Source organism: Pleurodeles waltl, chromosome 3_1, assembly GCF_031143425.1.
Source record: "Pleurodeles waltl isolate 20211129_DDA chromosome 3_1, aPleWal1.hap1.20221129, whole genome shotgun sequence".
Classification (NCBI taxonomy): domain Eukaryota; kingdom Metazoa; phylum Chordata; class Amphibia; order Caudata; family Salamandridae; genus Pleurodeles; species Pleurodeles waltl.
Genome location: NC_090440.1, coordinates 1,867,502,279 through 1,867,523,658, shown reverse-complemented (window position 1 = coordinate 1,867,523,658; position 21,380 = coordinate 1,867,502,279). Strand labels below are relative to the sequence as shown.

The 21,380-nt window shown below is 45.4% G+C and overlaps 1 protein-coding gene across 1 annotated transcript; it reads left to right on the top strand.

The window, feature by feature from the left end:
* Positions 1-13,155: 13,155 nt before the first annotated feature.
* LOC138283446 (gamma-crystallin-3-like) lies at positions 13,156-20,859 on the top strand. Its single transcript, XM_069221398.1, has 3 exons — positions 13,156-13,206; positions 16,017-16,259; positions 20,524-20,859. The coding sequence occupies exons 1-3, from the start codon at positions 13,198-13,200 to the stop codon at positions 20,797-20,799; spliced, it is 528 nt and encodes a 175-aa protein (XP_069077499.1). The 5' UTR covers positions 13,156-13,197; the 3' UTR covers positions 20,800-20,859.
* Positions 20,860-21,380: the final 521 nt, after the last annotated feature.

Below are 21,380 nucleotides of genomic sequence, written 5' to 3'. Positions count from 1 at the left end.
CCCCCTCCAGCTACCCGTACCAGTGTTCCTAAGAAACTTTTCCTGAGCAACGTTGACCTCTTTCCCACCACCACCACTCCAATTCATAGGTCCCGTACTAGCACCTCAGCCAAAAAATCTCCGGTACCAGTGGTGCCTGTTAGAGGTATGTGGAGTGCACTGGGCACCAGGGCAGCCAGTGTGACACGGAGCCAAAGCACAGCCAGTCCCCCCCCTGTGAAGCACCAGAAGTTGGACAGTGCCCGAAGGGATGGGGGAAGAATCCAGCCGGCAAAGCCGCTCACAAGGGTCCCGGGGGAGTGTCGAGTCAGCTGTGACTCCTCCCAAGGTGGGAAGCGGCAGAGGAAACGCCAAAGTCTGGGAAGGGCAGCACGGCGGAGAAGGCCGCCATAATCCCCGCTGCCCAGGAGGCCACCGCCAGCCCGATCATCACTGGTCAGGAGACCACCACCAGAGTCAGTGCCCAGGAGGGCAGTCCCATCGTCATTGGTCAGGAGACCACTGCCAGAGTCAGTGCCCAGGAGGGCAGTCCTATTGTCACTGGTCAGGAGACCACCGCCAGAGTCAGTGCCCAGGAGGACAGTCCCATCGTCACTGGTCAGGAGACCACCGCCAGAGTGAGTGCCCAGGAGGGCCCCGGCAGCCACAGCCCCGCTGGGCAATGAGGGACCGCCATGGCTGCACAGGTCAGAGACAGCAAAGACAAGCACAGCTGAACAGGGCAAGCACCGCTGAACAGGGCAAAGAACGCCATGGCAAGCACCACTGAACAGGGCAAGCAGCGCTGAACAGGGCAAAGACCGCCATGGCAAGCACCGCTGAACAGGGCAAGCACTGCCAACTCAAGTACCGCTAGCCCATGTGCGGCAGGGGCAGTGACGGAACTGGGACCGTGACGGGGAGAGTGATGCACTCTGGGCACCAGTCCCTCTCCAGAACCAGTGGAGAACAGCATCCACTACCTCAATCCTTAACAGGATGAAGCACTCTGGGCACCAGTCCCCCTCCAGAACCAGTGGAGACTGTCATCCACTTGAGAGACTGTGGCTTTGCAGTCCCCAGGATTGAACATGGGGCAACCCACCCACTGCAGAGACTTGAGAGACTGTGGCTTTGCACTCCCCCGGATTGAACAGTGGGCAACCCACCCACTGTAGAGACTTGAGAGACTGTGGCTTTGCACTCCCCAGGATGGTACAGTGGGCAACCCACCCACTGTAGAGACTTGAGAGACTGTGGCTTTGCACTCCCCAGGATTGAACAGTGGGCAACCCACCCACTGTAGAGACTTGAGAGACTGTGACTTTGCACTCCCCAGGATGGTACAGTGGGCAACCCACCCACTGTAGAGACTTGAGAGACTGTGGCTTTGGACTCCCCAGGATACATCAATGGGCATGGAGCCCCCTCATGGATCTGGCATGGTGCTGTCATCTGGCTGTGGTGCCCCCCCTTCCCTTCCCCCTGAGGTGCCTGTTGTATTTCGATCTGATGCCCCTGCAGTGTTCTCTCTGTTTTGCTCAGGTATAGTGTGTGGGCCTCGCCCATGCATTTTGGGCCCAGTGGTCCACGGACATTGAATGGTGCATACCTGCACTACTAATCGCGATGTATATTTTGTTGAAGGTGTATATATATCTGTATATATTTGGTTACTGTATTTTGATACATTACAATGGTTGCACTCATTTCCTTTTGTCTTTGCGTTCTTCCGGGGGGTTTTGGGGTTGTTACTGTTATGTTTCAATATGCATTGGTGTGTGTGTTGTAGTGGGTGAAGGTCGGGGTGGGGGTGGGGGTGTTGCGTGTGTGTGTCGCTGACTTTTGCCTCCCCCCTCCCCTATGTCGTAGGTGCAGTACTCACCGTTGTCTTCGGCGCCGGCGTTGATGATGATCATACAGAAGCAGGAAGACTATCGCAGGGAGTATTTGGAGTTCCGGCTCCATGGTGCCCTCGTTCCTCGTGGAGTGTGTAGAGGTGAGCATTTTCCCATTGAAATGGCTGTTTCTGCCGTGTTTTTATCCACGGTGAATCCGCCCCGGAAAAGGTGGCGGATTGATAGGTTGTGATACTGTGGGCGGTACTTTGTCTCCCACCTGTCTGTTGGCGGTGACCGCCGCGCTGCTTGTCTGTACCGCCGTGGCGGTCGGAGTGTTAAAGTGGCTGTCTTTGTTGCCAGTTTCCGCCACCGTCATAATTCCCTTTTTTCCGCCGGCCTGTTTGCGGTCTTACCGCCGCTTTAACACCGTCCGCCAGGGTTGTAATGACCCCCTTAATATCACTTTTCAGTGATATCTCTACAATTTCACATTGCATCTTCATTTGATTTGACCTACAATTATCCAGATAAATATTATGGGGGTCATTCTGACCTTGGCGGTCCAGGACCGCCACGGCGGAGTGCGGCGGAAGCACAGCCAACAGGCTGGCGGTGCTTCATGGGCGATTCTGACCGCGGCGGTAAAGCCGCGGTCGGAAAAGGGGAGCTGGCGGTTTCCCGCCGGTTTCCCGCCGGTTTCCCGCTGGCCCAGGGAACCCGCCATGGTGGCGCTGCTTGCAGCACCGCCATGGGGATTCCGACCCCCTTCCCGCCAGCCTGTTTCTGGCGGTGTCCACCGCCAGAACCAGGATGGCGGGAACGGGTGCCGTGGGGCCCATGGGGGCCCCTGCACTGCCCACGCCACTGGCATGGGCAGTGCAGGGGCCCCCTAACAGGGCCCCACAAAGATTTCCACTGTCTGCTGTGCAGACAGTGAAAATCGCGACGGGTGCCACTGCACCCGTCGCACCCCTTCAACTCCGCCGGCTCCATTCCGAGCCGGCTTCATTGTTGAAGGGGCTGTCCCACTGGGCCGGCCGGCGGTCTTCTGGCGGTCGCCCGCCGGCCCAGCGGGAAAGCCGGAATGGCCATCGTGGTCTTTTGACCGCGGAGCGGTCTTTTGGCGGGAACCGTTTGGCGGGCGGCGACCGCCGACGGCCGCGGTCAGAATGACCACCTATATATTTTTATAAACACTGTGGGGGTCATTCCAACTTCGGCGGGCGGCGCAGGCCGCCCGCCAAAGTTCCCCCGCCAGAAGACCGCACCGCGGTCAAATGACCGCGGCAATCATTCTGACTTTCCCGCTGGGCGGGCGACCGCCAAAAGGCCGCCCGCCCGCCCAGCGGGAAAGACCCAGCAACGATGAAGCCGGCTCCGAATGGAGCCGGCGGAGTTGCTGGGGTGGGACGGGTGCAGTGGCACCCGTCGCGATTTTCAGTGTCTGCTAAGCAGACACTGAAAATCATTATGGGGCCCTGTTAGGGGGCCTCTGCACTGCCCATGCCAGTGGCATGGGCAGTGTAGGGGCCCCCAGGGGCCCCACAACACCCGTTCCCGCCATCCTGTTCCTGGCGGTTCAGGATAGCGGGAAGGGGGTCGGAATCCCCATGGCGGCACTGCTTGCAGCGCCGGCATGGAGGATTCCTATGGCCAGGGGAAAACCGGCGGGAAACTGCTGGTTTCCCTTTTCTGACTGCGGCTTTACCGCCGCGGTCAGAATTGGCCAGGAAGCACCGCCAGCCTGTTGGCGGTGCTTCCGCGGTCGTTGGTGACTGCTTGTGCCAAGCTACTACAGGATAATTTTGGATTGTGTGTGACTTACCCTGACTGGAGTGAGGGTTCTTGCTTGGACAGAGGGTAACCTGACTGCCAACCAAAAACCCAATTTCTAACAGTCGCAAACAGGCCATTTTGCACATGCAGATTAGCACTGATTCTAAACAGGTGGTAAGCAGAACCAAAATATAAAAGCAGACCCAGAAGGCATCTGGGTTTACCACAATGGCTGCACTCTATCTGATTGCATGGAGGAAGCGATTCCAGGCTGCCCAGCAGAGGAGGAGGCGGAGACAGGAGAGGATATACAGAACCAGGCAGACCATATTTCAACAGACTGAGGAGGAAATTTATGGAAAATATAGACTAAGCAGCACAGTCATCTTAGAGATCATAGAACTGCTAAAACCTCAGCAAGAAAGCCATTCCTGTACAGCCGCTCCATCCACACATATGTGAAAGTCCTTTGCTCACTGCATCTCTTGGCCTTGTGTAGCTACCAGGGGGTGATTGCTGTTGCTGGTGAGGTGTCCCAAAGTACCCTGACATGATTCTTTAGACGGTTCTTAGATGCCATACTCACACACGTCCAGATACATTTACCTTCCCAGGAATGCAGAGGAAATACACAACACCAAGTTGAAATTCTACAGAATTGCCAACTTTCCCCATGTAATAGGGTGTGTGGACAGGACACTTGTACCCATATGTCCTCCTGCACATCTGGAATATGTGTTCCGCAATATGAAATGTACTCATTCACTCAACATCCAGATGGTATGTGATGCCCATAATGTCATAACCGATATAGTGGCAAAATACTCAGGGAGCACACATGATGCATACATTTTCAGGCACAGTGGGATACACCAACACCTAGAACATGGGGAGTTTGATGATGGATATTTATTAGGTACTGTGTAGTACACACCAATGTCATAAATATGCATCAGTGCATAACCATGCTGTTTTGTTACACAGGTGACAGTGCATATTTATTTGAATTTTTTATTTAGAAAGTTTTCTATAGCGCTGGCAAGACCCAAGTGTATCAGAGTGCTTTACAATAGTACATGTTATCAAACACATCAATTATATACAAGTATAGCTTCTCATAATCATACATGTTGGAGTGTAAGCAGGAGTGAGTTGGAGAAATCGCGGTGGAGGGGAATAGGTCTCAGGGTGATGGATGACTCGCTAGCTATGATGTTGGTTGAGGAGGAGTTCCTTCAGCTGCTTCTTGAAGACCTGGAGGGAGGGGTTTGGCCTGATGTGTACTGGGATGGAGTTCCAGATTTTTGGGGCGTTGCTTGTAAAGGAGGATGTCCGGGGTTTTTCTTTTTGGGCTTTGGGCAGGATGAGGAGTAGGGTGTTTGAGCTTATTATTTTTTTGTCTGTCCTGCCTTATTGAGTGTAGCGGCGATGTATGCTGGTTTCCCAGTGTGCAGGGCTTTGTGAGTTAGACAGGCAGTTCTAAAGCTGCAGCGAGCTTCGATTGGGAGCCACTTTAGTCTTTTCAGGGCAGGGGAGATGTGGTCATATTTCTTAATTTCTGTTACCATTCTGGCTGCTGCATGTAGAACGGATCTCATGAGTGCAAGCTGGACTTTTGCCATGCCAGTGAGGATGGCGTTCCTGTAGTCTAATCTGGAAAGCACCAGTGCTTGCGTGGTATTTTTTAGGTCATCTGGCAGTAGGAATGGTTTGATTTTGTTCAAACGTTTCAGGTTGTAGAAAGCATTCTTCGCATTATTCTTTAAATTATCCTTCATAGTCAAATTGGTGTCCAGGGGGATTTTATCCATTCTTGCATCTGGGGGAGCTGCTTTGTGTTTGATATGAGAAGAATTTCAGTTTTATCTTGGTTGAGTTTTAGGTGGTTGCAGGATAGCCAAAGTTGTACTTCTTTGAGGGTGGCTTTTAGTCGGAGAGAAGCATATGCTCTGAGGCCATAGATACTCACCCCATACCTAACACCTGCAAATCAGAGTGAGAGGCGCTACAACATTGGACATCAGCCCACCAGAACGGTCATTGAAAGGACCTTTGGCATGTTGAAATGATGTTAAATATGGCAGCACAAAAGTGGAGGTGCACTCCAGTATGTCCCAGAGATAGCATCCAAGATTGTGGCTACATGTGCCATCCTACACAACATCACAACCAGGTGTGGGCGACATCTCACCATAAATGACAGATTCTGAGGATGAGGAGCAGAAGCCACCACTACGACTGCCTGATGATCGTAGCATTGCAAAGGAGGGCAGACGGCAACAGGATCATACAGCAACCCATTACTTTGGCAGGTAAGTGCCAACCAACACTGCACTCACAAATGTAAGTCACACATAGTCAGATTGTTGAAACAAATATCCTTTAATGTCAGGAGTGCATTATGTCAATAGTGACTAATACCGACCAGTAAACAAAAATGGTGTAACATCACCTGACACATTTCAATCATGTGCCTGAAGAAAAACCTATATCCATCACATCACACCTTCCTATGGCTACCACCACCATGGCCTGTGCCTGGTTGGTCCACAGATGTCTGGCGGGCAATGCTACTACGCAGAGTGAGGGCATCTGAGACGGAAATGCTGCTCACACTCGATATGTCCTCACTGTCCTGAGGGGTTTTCACCAGTGCCTCTTGCTGCCTGGGAGGTATGAAGTAGGTCCACAGCTGCAGTAATGTGACCTAGTCCCCTGGCCACATCTCCAGCAAAATGTATCAGTTCAACTTGGAGTTGTGACAGACATGTTGTTGTTGTGGCTAGACGGCCAATGGACTGACTTAGCTGGTCCAACCATGCAGCTGCGCTCATGGCGCCTTACATTGGTACTATCTGCCACCATTTCCCTACATAGGTCAGTGATGGCAGTGGTGAGGTTGACCATGTTGCCATTCATGGTGGACAATTGTGCTTCCACATTCCCAAATCCCTGTGTGAGATTTTGTTGCATAAAGTGTAAATTCCTTTTCATTAAGCACATATGCTTGTTTTGCAGGTGTTAACTGCTGAGTAGGGATGCCTCCAGTCCCAGAAATAGTTGAGTACTGGCATCCTTGTCACCTGTATCATGTGTCAGACGATGCCTTTTATGCCCTGCAATCTCTATGGCTGGCTATCACCCATCTGTGGACTGGGAGTCAGGTTTACACCCTCATTGTCCAGATCTGTGTCCTCTGTGGTTTCAGGTGCATTGGTAACAAAAGTGTGTTGCAATCCTCTGCAGAAATGCTGACTGCCTCCTCTGCTGCCATGGTGGCATCATCATCTCCCTCCACACTGGGGTCATCAGTGGATACCTGAGGGAGACCTGTGGGACACAGTGGATACACTGTCAGTGGCTCTCAGATGTGTGGCTGATCAAAATAAAAATTCATCACATTTTGGAGTACTGGACTACATTACTCATAATGCACTATACTTGAGCTGGACTTATAGGCATCGGAATATTTTAATGATGCATGCTTTTGTGAACTGTGGTTGTGTGCATAGTGCCCTAAAAAGTTTGAAAAAGTGATATGTGATACTCACTTTTGGAGGTTCCTGGTGCTGAACTGTCCAAGTTCCCAATTCCCACAACAGCCTCTGGCTCCAGTGTGGTCTCTACCATACTCTCAATTGCTGTGGGTGGTGATACTGTGGATGGTCCCCCACCTGTTCCATGCACCTCCTTGATCCGCTCTGCAACCCTTTCCTTGGTTCTTGACCTGAGGTCATACCATCTTTTGCGCACTTCCTCGATGGAGTGGTGACTGACTCCAATAGCATTGATTTTTCTTTGTATCTTCATCCAGATTTTTCTTTCTGTGAGTCAGGTACAGTCATTGCTCCCTTCCCAAACAGGGCCTCACGATGTAGGCAGCACTCCTCAGTGAGGACATCCAACTCTTTTTCTGAAAATGTCAGCTTTCTCTTCCTCCCTGTTGTTTTTTCCTCCTTTGTTTGGATAGCCATGGCTGCAGTTGCTCCTCTCAGTTGGGTGTGCTTCTGCTGTGTGTGCTGGCTTGAATCCTCCCACTTCCATGGGAGCCACTTTCTGATTCTAAGGTCATTACCCAGCACCAGGAAGATAAATTCTCTGGTCTTTTGTGCCCGTTCGCTAATTGCGACTCAATTGCAATTTGCGAGACTGGGTCGCAAATTGCGATTCGGTAACACCCCCATTTGCAATTTAGATAATCACAATTTGCGGTTACGCAAATTGTGATGCAACTCAGCACCGAATCGCTAAATTGGTCTTCTATTTGTACGTACATTTGGATTTGCGAGTCAGTAATTGCGATTCGCATTGAATCGCAACTACCGACTCGCAAACTTTAGTCTTCGTACATGTGCCCCTTAATCTCTTTTTATGGAGTAAGCGTCTTGGAGAGCACTGTAACACCAGGAAGAGGATTGGTTCAGGTGCCTCTGGTTCTGCATGAGGGAGATTGGCACCATATAGTAAGTAAGTAAGGGGTGTATTTGAAATAATGGGCATTAGCTTCACCCCGTGAGTATCATTAGATACCGTGTCCTTTCTCTCCACGCGGGAGACAATAAGTAGCATTTTCTCAAAAGATTCTTCACCAAAGTCAGCCTGAAAGAACGACTCGACAAGGGCATAGGAGACTGCCCCTTTTTTAGAGGTGGGCCACATTAGAGCACATGGTTTGAGCATGGCACTTTTGTGAGTGTGCAGCACGAAGGAAAAAACGGCTATGCAAGCATGCAGGTGATTACTCACTCCCTCTATACATCCACAGTAGCCCTTGAGGATAACTAGAAAGAAATAGAAGTATAACAACCACAGTGGGTGCTGGTGCAACAGAGCAATGCAAGGTTTAAGAGAAGCAACTAGACACTGGTCTCCCCTCTCCCTTGGCATGTAGCACGCAATGGATACCTGTTACCCGCATGCACGATTTTTATGTGGTGTTGCCACATTTCTTTTGGCCACATTGGCCACGGGTTCTTGTTTAGTCCAAACATACACACAGAGAAGTGATTATACTCTTCTGATAATGATCCCTTTTTAAATTATTTTTGTGGTATTAGTTCACACTCCTCATATTGTCCTGAGGAGGCCACAATGAAAAGTCTGAAAAGCATCAACACTAACAAGCAAAGAGTCCCCTGGCAAAAGAGAAAGTAAAAGCTATAGATATCGGTCAGCCCGGCCCAACCTCAGCAAATATATTGGACCTGTTCTTCCTTGGAGCTAGTTTATAGGACTACCTTGGGTCAGATCGAGATACAAAAGGCATGAACTAGGCAGTTCACCCTTTATGAACTGCTATGAGGAGTTTGCACCCTATATTGGGAATAGGTTTTTTGTTTCGAAGTTTGGAATTTGCTTTTGTGATTGTATTGTGATCGTATTATACACTGTATATATAAGCACTCTACTATTATGGTCATTCATGGAACTGAGCAAACCTGACATCACTGTCTGGAAGGTGAATCATGTAAATGAGAAACAGAAAATAATATAAATCTTTCATCCAACAACAATTTGAGTATTATTGTTGAATGATTCAGTTGAAGATATCTAGCCTTCAAAAGTCACCAGTATATTTTGTACAGCTGCATATGGCACAAGACTTGAGAGGGTTATTTGGGCAATCCCCTTTAGTTGACTGTATTTGACAACATATACTTGGCACTTCCACGGGAACTTGAAATCCCTGACAGGTCAATTAGCTTTCTCATGTCATCATCCTCACGTGGTGGATATGGGTTTTTAGGACAGCTTTCCTTTGCTACAAGAAAAAAACTAGTGGGGCACTATTAGCATGTCTACTTTGTCACTGACCATAAGCCTTTGATTCCCCCGTTTCACGTTTCAGCCTCCAAGAAATCTCAAGCATAGAAAAGGTAAGTATTCCTGTCACACAAGGCACCCCCTGCAGTGTGTATGGAGATGTTGCAAATGCAATAAATACAACTAGGTGAATGTCTGGTTAAAGATTCAAGAACTTTCTTCAACTCACTAAAAGATATTTAAAATGTCTGAGATGTGACTGCTGACAGCAAGTGTTTGCAACTGCTTCTGGCATTGACTCATGAGATTAATGGAAAAATACCATGCAAGAGCAACTCCATTGCCCAAATAATGCCTGAAAAATGTGTTGGCTCTGCACAGCAGGAACCCTCTATGACAAGTGATGAGATGCTACTCACAGGCACACTTCTTGTAATTCCATGCTGAGCACACTTTTCAACTGTTTGACACTGGAAATCTCGTATTGTGAAGACCAATGCATAAAACAGTGGGAAGGTTATGTTTCCCCACTAGGAAACCAACCAAGAATCTCTTGTGAACAGTTTCACAACCCTCCTTGTGTCAGGGTTTGGGTGTACCTTCCCCAATCATTACAGAGATCACCCATAACATCCCTTTGGCTTGAGCCTGTGCAGACTGCCAGATGGTTATCAGCTGCTTCTAAAAAATAGATTATACCAAAAAATACCTATAGATAGAAATAGTCTGGTCCACTTTGGGAGGTGGTCATACTGGAAGATGAAAAGCTGCTAGTGACTTTTGATTTTATCAAACGCCTGCAAACAATTGTCTACCATTCATTAAAAAGGAATTAGATGACTATCCTTTTGTTCCATATCAAGTAAACATTGTACCTGTCACACGTCAATGGTAAGGTTGAATGCTTCATACAGGCACAAAACAAGATAACGCAAATTGGAAGCTCTAAATACCAGAACAGTGAATTGGCTACTGACTGCTTCTTGCCAGAATCCAGCCGCGCCCCATACAGCACGCCTACTGTGCATCCACATCTGTCAATATGAGGTGAGTTATCCCGTACTGTGACACACTTCCTGGAGGCCAACATCCACGAGGAAGGGATACACCTTTTGAACTGAACAGTTAGGTCTATGCTCACAGAGAAACAATGACCAAATTAACTAAAAGCAGGTAGCTCAAAACTTGACATGTAGATCAGAGGTTAATGTAGCGTCCAGAGTCATCGTCTCGGAAGGAAATTGCAAACATTGTTCTGGTTAGCACCAAGGTTTATCACATTAATCAAAGGAATCCTTCTCATCACCCAGAAAAATGCTGAGGAATTATGCCACATTGCCTCATTACACATGATATTATGGGGGTCAGTTCTTCATCAGTCTCTAAATGACTGCGACATGTTCTCCTGAATGTCTAGATAAATGCACTTGTCATGCTGAGAATGTAGGGAATGAGAACTCACAACATGGTGAAAGTCCAATAAAATATAAAAGATTGGAAATACCATTTGACCTTCAGGGAGACCCATGCAAGCCACCTGAGCTCAGAGGGTTCCTATCCAAGAATGGCTTGTGGACAAATGTTTATTGTCACAAAGACTGAAAAATCTTTGTTTTGTGTAATAAATGTGCCAATGCCATACCCATTCAGTTGCTTTTTTACCTAAATGAGACACTGCTCTTTCCCTCCTATTGGGAAGTATGAATTATCAGCCAACCTTTGAGGTCATAGCAAGCAACCAAATGCACCAACATCCATCATAGTATAACTCATTAAATACTAGCTACAATAAAGGTTGTAGGTTTGTCATTCCAGGGACATACAGCTATGCACTCGAATTTGTGTTCTTGTGCCTCTTCTGGAGTTTTTGTGAAACATGACTATATCTTAACTTTATCACAGCAGTGCAACACACTGTGGTTGTGTATTAACGCCTATTGGGCTGATTTAGGGCCGTATTTATACTCCGTTTGCGCCGAATTTGCGTCGTTTTTTTCGACGCAAATTCGACGCTAAACTAACGCCAACTAACGCCATATTTATACTATGGCGTTAGAGGCGAATAGCGCCAAAGTTCCCGGAATGTGCGTCATTTTTTAGCGTGAACCCCTTCCTTGCGTTAATGATATGCAAGGGAGGCGTTCCCGTCTAAAAAATGACTCCCAGGCCTTTACGTGGTATTTATACTCCCGGGCAAAAGAGACGCCCGGGAGTGGGCGTGGCTAAAAACGGCGCATTTGCGCCGCTTTTTAACGCCTGGGTCAGGCATGGCGTTAAGGGACAAGTGGGCTCAAAATGAGCCCAGAGTGCCCTCCCCTGCCCCCAGGGACCCCCCCTGCCACCCTTGCCCACCCCAGGAGGACACCCAAGGCTGGAGGGACCCACCCCAGGGACATTCAGGTAAGTATTTTTTTATTTTTTTTTTATAATTTTTTTTGGCATAGGGGGGCCTGATTTGTGCCCCCCTACATGCCACTATGCCCAATGACCATGCCCAGGGGACAGAAGTCCCCTGGGCATGGCCATTGGGCAAGGGGGCATGACTCCTATCTTTACAATGATAGGAGTCATGTTGATGGGGGATGGGCGTCGAAAATAAATGGCGCAAGTCGGGTTACGACGATTTTTTCGACGTAACCTGACTTGCCCCATTTTAAGACGCCCATGCGCCATTTTCCCCCTACGCCGGCGCTGCCTGGTGTACGTGGTTTTTCTCGCGCACACCAGGCAGCGCCGGTCTGCTTGCGCCGGCTAACGCCATTCAATAAATACGGCGCCCGCATGGCGCTTCAGAATGGCGTTAGCCGGCGCAAAACTTTTTGACGCTAAGGCGTCAAAAAGTATAAATATGGGCCTTAGAGTTTGGCTGAGAGGGTACTCCACCAGAACGAAGATTGAATACCCTGCCCAATTTTGAGGGGAAAAAACGAAAAATAATTCCTACACCATGGAGAAAGATCTCCCATGGTGTAGTTGGGCAGCTCCACTTTTCTTAAATCTGCCCCATAAAGTCTTACCCAGGCTACATCCATAACCTTTAATGTGGCATCTTTTGTGAAGAATATTTAGTCACATTAAATAAGAAATATTATTTGAAAAATAAGTATACAATAGATGCAAACTCCTGAACTTGTTTATTTCTGCGATTTCAATGGATCTGTAGAAAAGCATTTTACTTTCCAGGTAATAATTGTCTATATTATTATTTTTTTAACTTTCAATGAACGATAGTGGTTGTGGTGAGAAATAAATTAGATGGATCCAAATATCTTAATCCAATATTTCTTTTTACGTATGTAGCTATACAAATGACTCCCTTGTCCTCATATGTCTACTTTTTCCTCCATAACAGCAAAAGTAAAAACAAATCCTCCGTGATATTTTATGACCAGTAGTCAGTATAGAATCAATTTGTTTGCTTTATATATTTCTGTCATGAAAATCTGAATTGAAATTAAATTCGAATGAGAAAAGAAAGAGGTATTGAAATGCAGATCATTGCCAGCCCTAAACTTATGTTATTGAAAAAAAGGGACAGTAATCCAGTCACCAGGCAAACAGTAAGGCAGCGCTTACACTTCAAAGCTCTTAGCAAAATGCACTGTTTCAAACAAAAAACAAAAGTAGTTGTGGATCGAACAATCCAACGAACAAAATACTATGGAAATGAAAGAGCTATGCATTTGACTTACTAGGCAACAAATGGGGCCCCTTTCGATAACGTATTGTTTGCATTGACTGAGACCCGGTCCCAGTGGAGGTATATAAGGCCAGGGAGATAAACCCACTCACAACAACGACCAGCTCTGGCGCCATCGACAGCAAGCCTCCAGCCAGCATGGGGAAGGTATGAGAAATCCCTCTGAATGAAATGTTTGCTATTCCTCGTTTCACGTTTGCATGAACGCAGTTTAGTGATTCCCTTTAGGTTTAACCCACCCCTGGAATAAAGCTAAAAAGTGGACGTTTGAACGATTCTGGAGAATTTTTGATTTCTGCACACGTTTTTAAATGTTTCTGTTATCACTTTGTAGTTTATAATATGTTCAGTGGGATTCGATAATGTGGGGACTTTCGCATTCGCAATGCTAAATGCACGTCTTAATTTAAAATTAATACATACACAAGAAGCGGCCAGATAACAGGTAAAATTACACATATAATATTTACAGATATGTCAAAACAAAAAAGAAACAAACATTGGCAAAGCCAATAGGGTGCAGCTGTGAAATGCCAAGTTATTGGATGTGCCAATTCTTGTTTGCATTGACATTAGCTTTTGCCATAAAGGTTGCCATTGCATCATAATGCGAAATGAGGAGTGGGATGAGGGAGTAACAGGTGATTGGAAGAGCAGGAGAAAACAAAATAGAGAGCGCACAAGGGGCTAGAGAAAGAGAAATGAGGATGAAATAGTGAGTCATGATGAGGAAAACCAGAACGAGAGATCAGCGTTGCACAGACGTTAGGATAATCAGGAAAAACATGAATAAAGAGGCTCCTCATTCCAGCCAGAGCTTCATTTCAGACAGTGGTTTCTGGTGGGGGCCACAGCACTCGTTTTTGGGGACCAACACTTATTTTTCCTCATCAGACATTTCCTAAGAGCAATGGAAGGAAAACACACAAGAGGAAAGAAGGAGGAAGAGAAAAGGCTGAAAAACGGTCTCGAAAGGAGAAAGCAGGAACCTACACAAGTGAGATAAAGAAGAAGGTAGTAGATTAGAGAGGCATGAGGTAGATTATGGATTGCACAGCCTTGATAATCTGCACACTAACATTTAATAGAGCTGGCAGGGGACTTCTGAGCACAGCTTTGGGAACCAGCATTCATTCTCTTACACAATTAGCAATGATTTCAGAAAGTGAAGGATAAAACTCATTCGATCACAACACTGCAACTAAACTACTGCAGAGGGAAAACACAATAGGTAGGAAAGTTATAAAACCAACAGCAGAATTCTAATATAGGCAACAAAGCTATATAATAGTGAACAAGGATCTAAACCAAAGCACACTGTGGTGGTCATTATGAATATGGTGGTCTGGACCGCCACACCGGCGGTGGCGGTCATCCCCACCAATGGCATGGTGGTCCAGACCGCCATATTATAAACCCAGCAATGAACTGGCTGTCAAGCAGCCAGTTCACTACCGCCCACCACCAGGCCAGGTACAACTGCGGGCCAACTGTAGGCACATTCGACCCGGCAGTGGGATTTTGTTCCCATTCCCACCAGGGATTTCCTGGTGGGATACCCAGCCAGGTAATCCCTGGCGGAAAGCATACAGGTGACAGGAATAACCATTCCTGTCACCTGTAAGTGACATGCCAGCCCCCCCTTGCCACTAAAAGCCTCCCACCCCCCAAACCCCTAGATCCACCCCCAAACCTCGTAAACCAACCCCCAACCGTCCACCCCCAAAACCCCATGTAGGCCCCCACAGCTTGACCATCACCATCACTCACCCCCTGCAGAATCAGGCCATTTGCAACAGGAAAAGTTAATTTTGGGATGTGCAAAGCTCAAATTGCAATTTGGTACTTTACTGAATCACATATTGGGTTTTGCAATTCAGTATTAGGAAGGGGCATATTGAGGGTTCCCCTCCTAATACCAAATCGGAAAGGTATGTACAAATGTTTTGCTACTGAAATGCAGTTGCAAAACATTCACACTTTACTCCCAACTCAAAATTGGTGGTAACCCATTCGCAAGTGGGAAGGGGTCCGCAAGGGACAACTTTCCCTTTGAGAATGGTTGTGGGAATATTTTTTAAGAGCAGGCAGTGGTCCCACGGACCACTATCTGCCCTTAAAAAATTTAACTTAAATATTTTTTCTAAAATGCATCCCGTTTTCCTTTATGGGGCTGTGTTAAAAAAAAAAAGTTTGCTTTTTTAAAAGTAATCACAGACATGGGGGTGTGCTAACCTGAGCATGGCGCAATCCCTGTTATGGCTGCAATTCGTAATGGGTCCCAAATTGTGACTTACCTCATTAATCTTCATGAGGTAAGTTGATTTGCAACCCTCTATGAATCGCAAATGAAACTCTAAAGGGTTTCATTAATTTAAAGTAGCGATTTCCTAATTGCTATTTGCAGTAAATCACAATTATGAAATCACCATTTCAAAACTTTGTATGTGTTTCTCCATGTCACTTTTTAATCATTGTAAAAATGTCCAATTAGTGGCCTTTTATTAGTGGATGTGATTGTTCATTTAGATGCTAAAATTGTCTTCTTTAAATACAATAACTCCTAGTTCTCAAAGTGAGGTGACAAGATCTGCTTCCTTTGAAACTTTGCACCATAACGAAAGAAATTTGAGAGACTGTGTAGCAGTGTTGTTTGGATATACATATGCTAAGGACATAAAGAGTTCTGTGCTTCATGTGAATATGCATTCTTCTTTCCAAGCCTTTTAAAGAACAATGACAACAATTCTTTTCTACTCTGTAAAGTACTCTGATGCTTATTTTGGGCTTCTATAATGCTCTATGAAACTTCAAATACAAAAATAAAATCACATAAAGTGAGTGTTAAATAGTGTGCATCGTTGAGTATTAACATTTTAAGTATTGTTTTAGAATGTCTGGCTTGTTTACACTAGCGAGCATCAATAACATGATCTTTCTCCCCACCCCCCCAACAGATCATCTTCTACGAGGAGAAGAACTTCATAGGCCGCTCCTATGAGTGCAGCTCTGAGTGTGCCGATATGAGCTCCTTCTTTAGCCGCTGCAACTCCATCCGGGTGGAAAGTGGCAACTGGATACTCTATGAACACCCCAACTTCAGGGGGCACCAGTACTACCTGAAAAGAGGAGAGTACCCAGATTTCCATCAGTGGATGGGCTACAACGACTCCATCAGGTCATGTCGCCTGGCCCCACAGGTACTTTTGATTTTACTTGATGAATTATCAGACAACTGTGTACGACTGCACACTATGCCACCTTGTCTCTCCCCTCCAAACTATAGTACAAAAGCAATATTTCACAATTATAAAACCTGATGTGATCTCAATTTGCTATATTTATAGGCATAACGTAAAATGTATCCTGAAATGAAATGACATGCCAAGTACAGTGGTGGCAAATTCACGTCACTAACAATGTAGACAATAGAAGGAGCCTATACCTGTACATTCTCACATCAGTTTAAATAGGGTAATACAAATACATTCTGCAGAAGCCCTCGCACTTAAAAAACTAAGCAACATTTTCAGGTGCTTGCACAGAAATCTATACTGCGATATGGCACACAATGCATTTTGTGCAGTACTAACATGTGCTGGGCCAATGATATGTGTAAAGCCTACTTCCGATGTAGGTTTGGCAGTGGGCCACATGAGGGGTCTTCAACCAGCGACAGCACTCACTGCTGTCCTCTCTCTAACCATCTACTTAGCACTGTGCTAATTTCAAGACCGCCAAGAGTTGGAAATTCCAAGCTGTTTTCTAGGAAACATGAAGCACAGTCAAATTATTAATGAATTGTCCTTTCAGATGCTATGTGCACAATATGATCTATGGTTCTAATTACATTTTTTAACCTGCTTGAATATTTAAAATGTAAGGATTGGATCACAGCCTTGCCTTTTAATATGCTCATGTTGTGATAAAATTGAGTGTGCAGAATTTAATTGTCTAGCAGATATTTTGGCACACAAGTCTTTGTTTACGTTGCTGTCTTATTGGCAACTGAGCAGCTACTTAATTATTGCATTTCCTCCAATAATGCAGATTTTGAGAAATGTAGTGATACTTTGGGTATACATTGATAACACTGCATGACATTACATAAATTCTTCGTCAGGCTACCACTAATAGATGTCTGGTGGTAACATACTGCATCAAAAATTGTTATGTGGGTTATTTTACTCACCGTATCTTTAAATGCAAGTCTTATAATTTATGTGTATCATGAAGTGTCTATTTGGGCTTTACACCCTGTTTTTATGAGCTTGCACTGGCCAAAGCGTATTAATTTAACCAGTGGTCGAAGTGTACTAAAAAAGTATGGGAACTGTGATGCTGTGCGCAAAGGGGCAGGAGTAAGCATGGGGGCAAAGTCAAAACAATGGCTAAAAAATATCAAAGTGCTCTGTAACTTTTTTGGTCTTTCACCTTCACCTCACTGCATATAAAATAATCAAAAAGAACAGATGAAGGACGGAATGCTGAGCAATGCAAATATTCACCCCCAGTCACAAAGATCTGGGTTTAATCCATAGTTTTTTTGCCCAGCATGCCACCTGATGTTTGGACTCAGCCATATGCAAATCAGTCTTGACCTTGTTCCCCATGGGAACAGTCCAGCCTGAACTGCCACGCCAAGTCCTCCCCGGACCAGAAACAAGCATCCTGGGGCTGGTTTCAGGGTATCACCCTTCATCAGCCAGGATAGCTTGAATCCAGTGTTGCAGTGAGCACGGGACCCACGTCTGGGCATATCCTCCCCGCTTAGGGTGACACAGCAGAAAGAACAGATGATGGACAGAATGCTGAACAATGCAAACACTCACCCCAGTGGCTACATATAAAATAAGGCACAAAGCAGAAAGCACTGTGAATATGTAAGTCATTATTTCAAACTGGTGTTACACACAAATTAAGATATGCTGCTACAAAATGCGCAAAAAGGTTTAAGATAAAAACGTGATTCCAAAATACAGACTTTAATAATACCCACACTGTACATCCTGCAGTTTTGGAACTGTCCTTTTAAAGTATTCACTTCACATCTCAGTCTGTAACTCATGTGAAATACCACTCAAAAAGAATAAAGCTGTGTTATTGAGAAACTTCAATGATTTCATCAAATAAAGTCAATACCGGCTTCCAAGCACTCTTTACATTTGCTGATTAACCAGTGGTGCACATTTACATTTCTTTTAGATAAGCAGGCACCCTGGGAAGAAGGCTTGCATCGCAGTCTGCCCCTCCCTTGGTTTCACACCATAGGAGATTTCCTGCCTTACATTTCACCTGAAGCAGTTCAGTTCTTGGAATTAACTGTCCATGGACAGTTATCTATTTACAACAAGCATTTGCAATACAATGGGTCTTGCGTTCGCTCGAGTTAGAGCTGTTAACATTGGAAATTCCTAACTGGACTTTTCTTGCCACGTAAATTGAAAACGAAAAGTAAAACAGTTGACATAAGCAAGCTGATTCAAAGTGCCATGGCTGTCATGAGCATGAGCACGAAGGAGAGACACAAAAGGAAAAAGAAGTTTGCTTGCAGTCAAACTTATGGGCAATCGTGCAATTATCCATGTAACGGGGTCAATGTCCAAGCCGGTAAGCAAACCGCTGCAATGAGGGACAAATGTAAAGCATTTACCAGTGATAACAAAGGATTTTTGAAAGGCAAGCCCACGAACGAGTGATACTGGTGGGCTTCCGGTGGGGATGGTTAAAAGCCCAGAGATAGATTACTGCAGGTCAGAGCACTTGCACACTCGACCTAAAAAGTAGGGAAACTGTTTTTCGTAAAATAAAGTATGGGCTGGTCGTGCCCCTCAGGTCCTGCCCACTTCAACCCCTGAATTTAACCAAATATTTCTGCAAATTAGTGCAGGATTTTAGACAGCGCAGCTCATAAACAGAATAAGGTGCACCTTGCTAAATAATTCTGATCTGTGCCTACTGAAAATCAAGCTCTTACTCTGAAAAATACCATTATAAGTGAATGCACATCAAGCAGTGCAAGCTCATAAAAAACAAACTGGTGCTCGGGTCTGTGCTGAGCCTGAACAACGTGATAAAACTCTCGGAAAAAGACGCTCCAGCCACTTTCCAAAATTTGAACAGGAAACACTGCTCAAAAAGAAGGAAAACATGAGTTATGACTCATTCCGAGGAGAAAAATATGGAATAGTGTGGTAACACTGCACCTGGTAAGCACCACACCACACAGTATCTGTATATTCTGGGTGCTCTGTTACAGCACCAAAGTACCAGTGCACGCAGAATGAAATACATGATACATGTGCTTGAACTTAGGGCCTTTATCTGGCCAAATGTGATGCTGTTTTCTTTTGGTAATGTGTGCAAATCTGTGCCATTGCTATTTCAGAGTGGAAAGAGACTAGTGACACTTTTTCATTTTAAACCACGAGCATATTTGTAAACGTAAATGTTGTATCCTAGCATTGACTTGATGTACCAAAAACTGCCCTTTTTAGAGTCGAGCCTGCGTTGCATGCGCTCGTGCATGCGTATCGCAGGGAGACTCTTTTGTATTTAGAAAAGGGCTCGGAGCCCTGTCAACTTCACGTCAGTGCTTTTTATTGGTTCGTGGGCTTCCCTAATAAAATCTGCTTGCTTTCATTAGTCAAAGGCACCCATATGTCATGCCTTTTCCGGTGGCAAGCCCTCCTCGAGCGCAGCGACCAAGTACAGAATACATGCGAGGCTCGCTGTTTTCCATCGGGCTCGTGGACTTTTTTTTTCTCTAATTTAGAGCGCTACCTCGCTTGGCAGAAGTTGAGCGCTTTACATACTTGATTTCACTTTTTCGGGTTATGTACATAAATGCACTTTTGCCCGATAGGTGAAAAGTCGAGTTAAGAGTTTACAAGGCGATCAGCTCTAACATGAGCAAACGCGAGACCCGTCGCATTGTAAATGCTTGTTTAAATGAGTGACAATTGACTAAAGGTCAACATTCTGTAGTAAAATATAAAATGAAGGGTTCATAGAAGCTACTTTTATTCTGTGAGAATTTGCCAATTCCTGTTACTGTATAGCAAAATGTGAAATTGTGGTGAGAACTATCCGCCTGCATTTCAGCAGCAATAAAGCAAAAGCGTCAACAATTTGCCCTATACATCACAGTTAGGTGTTGAAATTTTAGACATTTTAATGGACATCTGAATTGGATCTTATACAGAAGAATTACACATTTGAGTGCAAGATGCTTTATTGAATAACTAATTTGGAGGCCTTTTCTCTCTGACTATAGTGTGATACCATGTAAACCACGCTTAATCAGTCATTAGCCTTGCCATCGCGAATGGATTATTTATAAATTATTCATCTTATAGACTAAATAGCAAGGAATTGGTTTATGAAAGTTAATGGTTGGTTAAGCTTCATAACTGTGCTAAAGGTGCTGCCAGAGACTTACTTCTTTACTTTCTTTAATCACAGCACCACGGATCCTACAGGATACGCGTGTACGAAAGAGAAGACTTTGGTGGACACATGATGGAGTTCTCAGATGACTGTCCACATGTGTATGAGCACTTCCGCTACAATGACATCCACTCCTGCAACGTTCAAGATGGCCACTGGATCTTCTATGAAGAGCCAAACTACAGAGGACGCCAGTACTACCTGAGACCTGGAGAGTACAGGAGATTCAGCGACTGGGGAGCCTCAAGTCCTAGGGTTGGATCAATTAGACGGATGAGGGACAGTTACTAGAATAGTGACAGTGATTAAAGAACATTTTCTGTTTGTTACAGAATAAACTCTTCCAAATAACTCAAGCTTTTAGTTTGTGTTGTTTATTGTTTAAAAAGTAATTGAGATGATTGAGGAGTCATTTTTCAATAAAATTCGAAGAAACGGTGCTTTAAAAAGTACCAGTCCACAGATGTTAAGAAACCATAAATGGCTCTAAAACGTAGTACTTTATTTTATTTAGCATGCTTGTTTAGCACAGACTGGGACCTAGGCATCACATGTACAGATAAAACGTATATACCTAGTACAAATGCAGTCAAAATTAAAAAAACACGAGCATGCAGTGCTTATGTTACAATTGTGCCTGCCTCCATCAGATCTTAGAGTGGCTGAGTGCCATATTGCTCTTTCTAATTATTACTGTTTATCCCTGTGCTGCCAAACTCAATGACCTCCAATGCTTTTTTTTTAACTGTTTATGTTATTTTAATGTACACTGTGCACTTTATTTGTGAGTTCAAGTGCTCTGGCCAGATCGGTCAAATCATTTTTTGCTTCCGAGCCCCGCCACACACCTGACAATCTTTCTTATTGCTTCA

Excerpts from the sequence above, each read along its gene's own strand:
- LOC138283446 (XM_069221398.1), top strand. Across the intron at positions 16,260-20,523 it reads CATGTCGCCTGGCCCCACAG|CACCACGGATCCTACAGGAT; the intron begins GTACTTTTGATT and ends CTTTAATCACAG.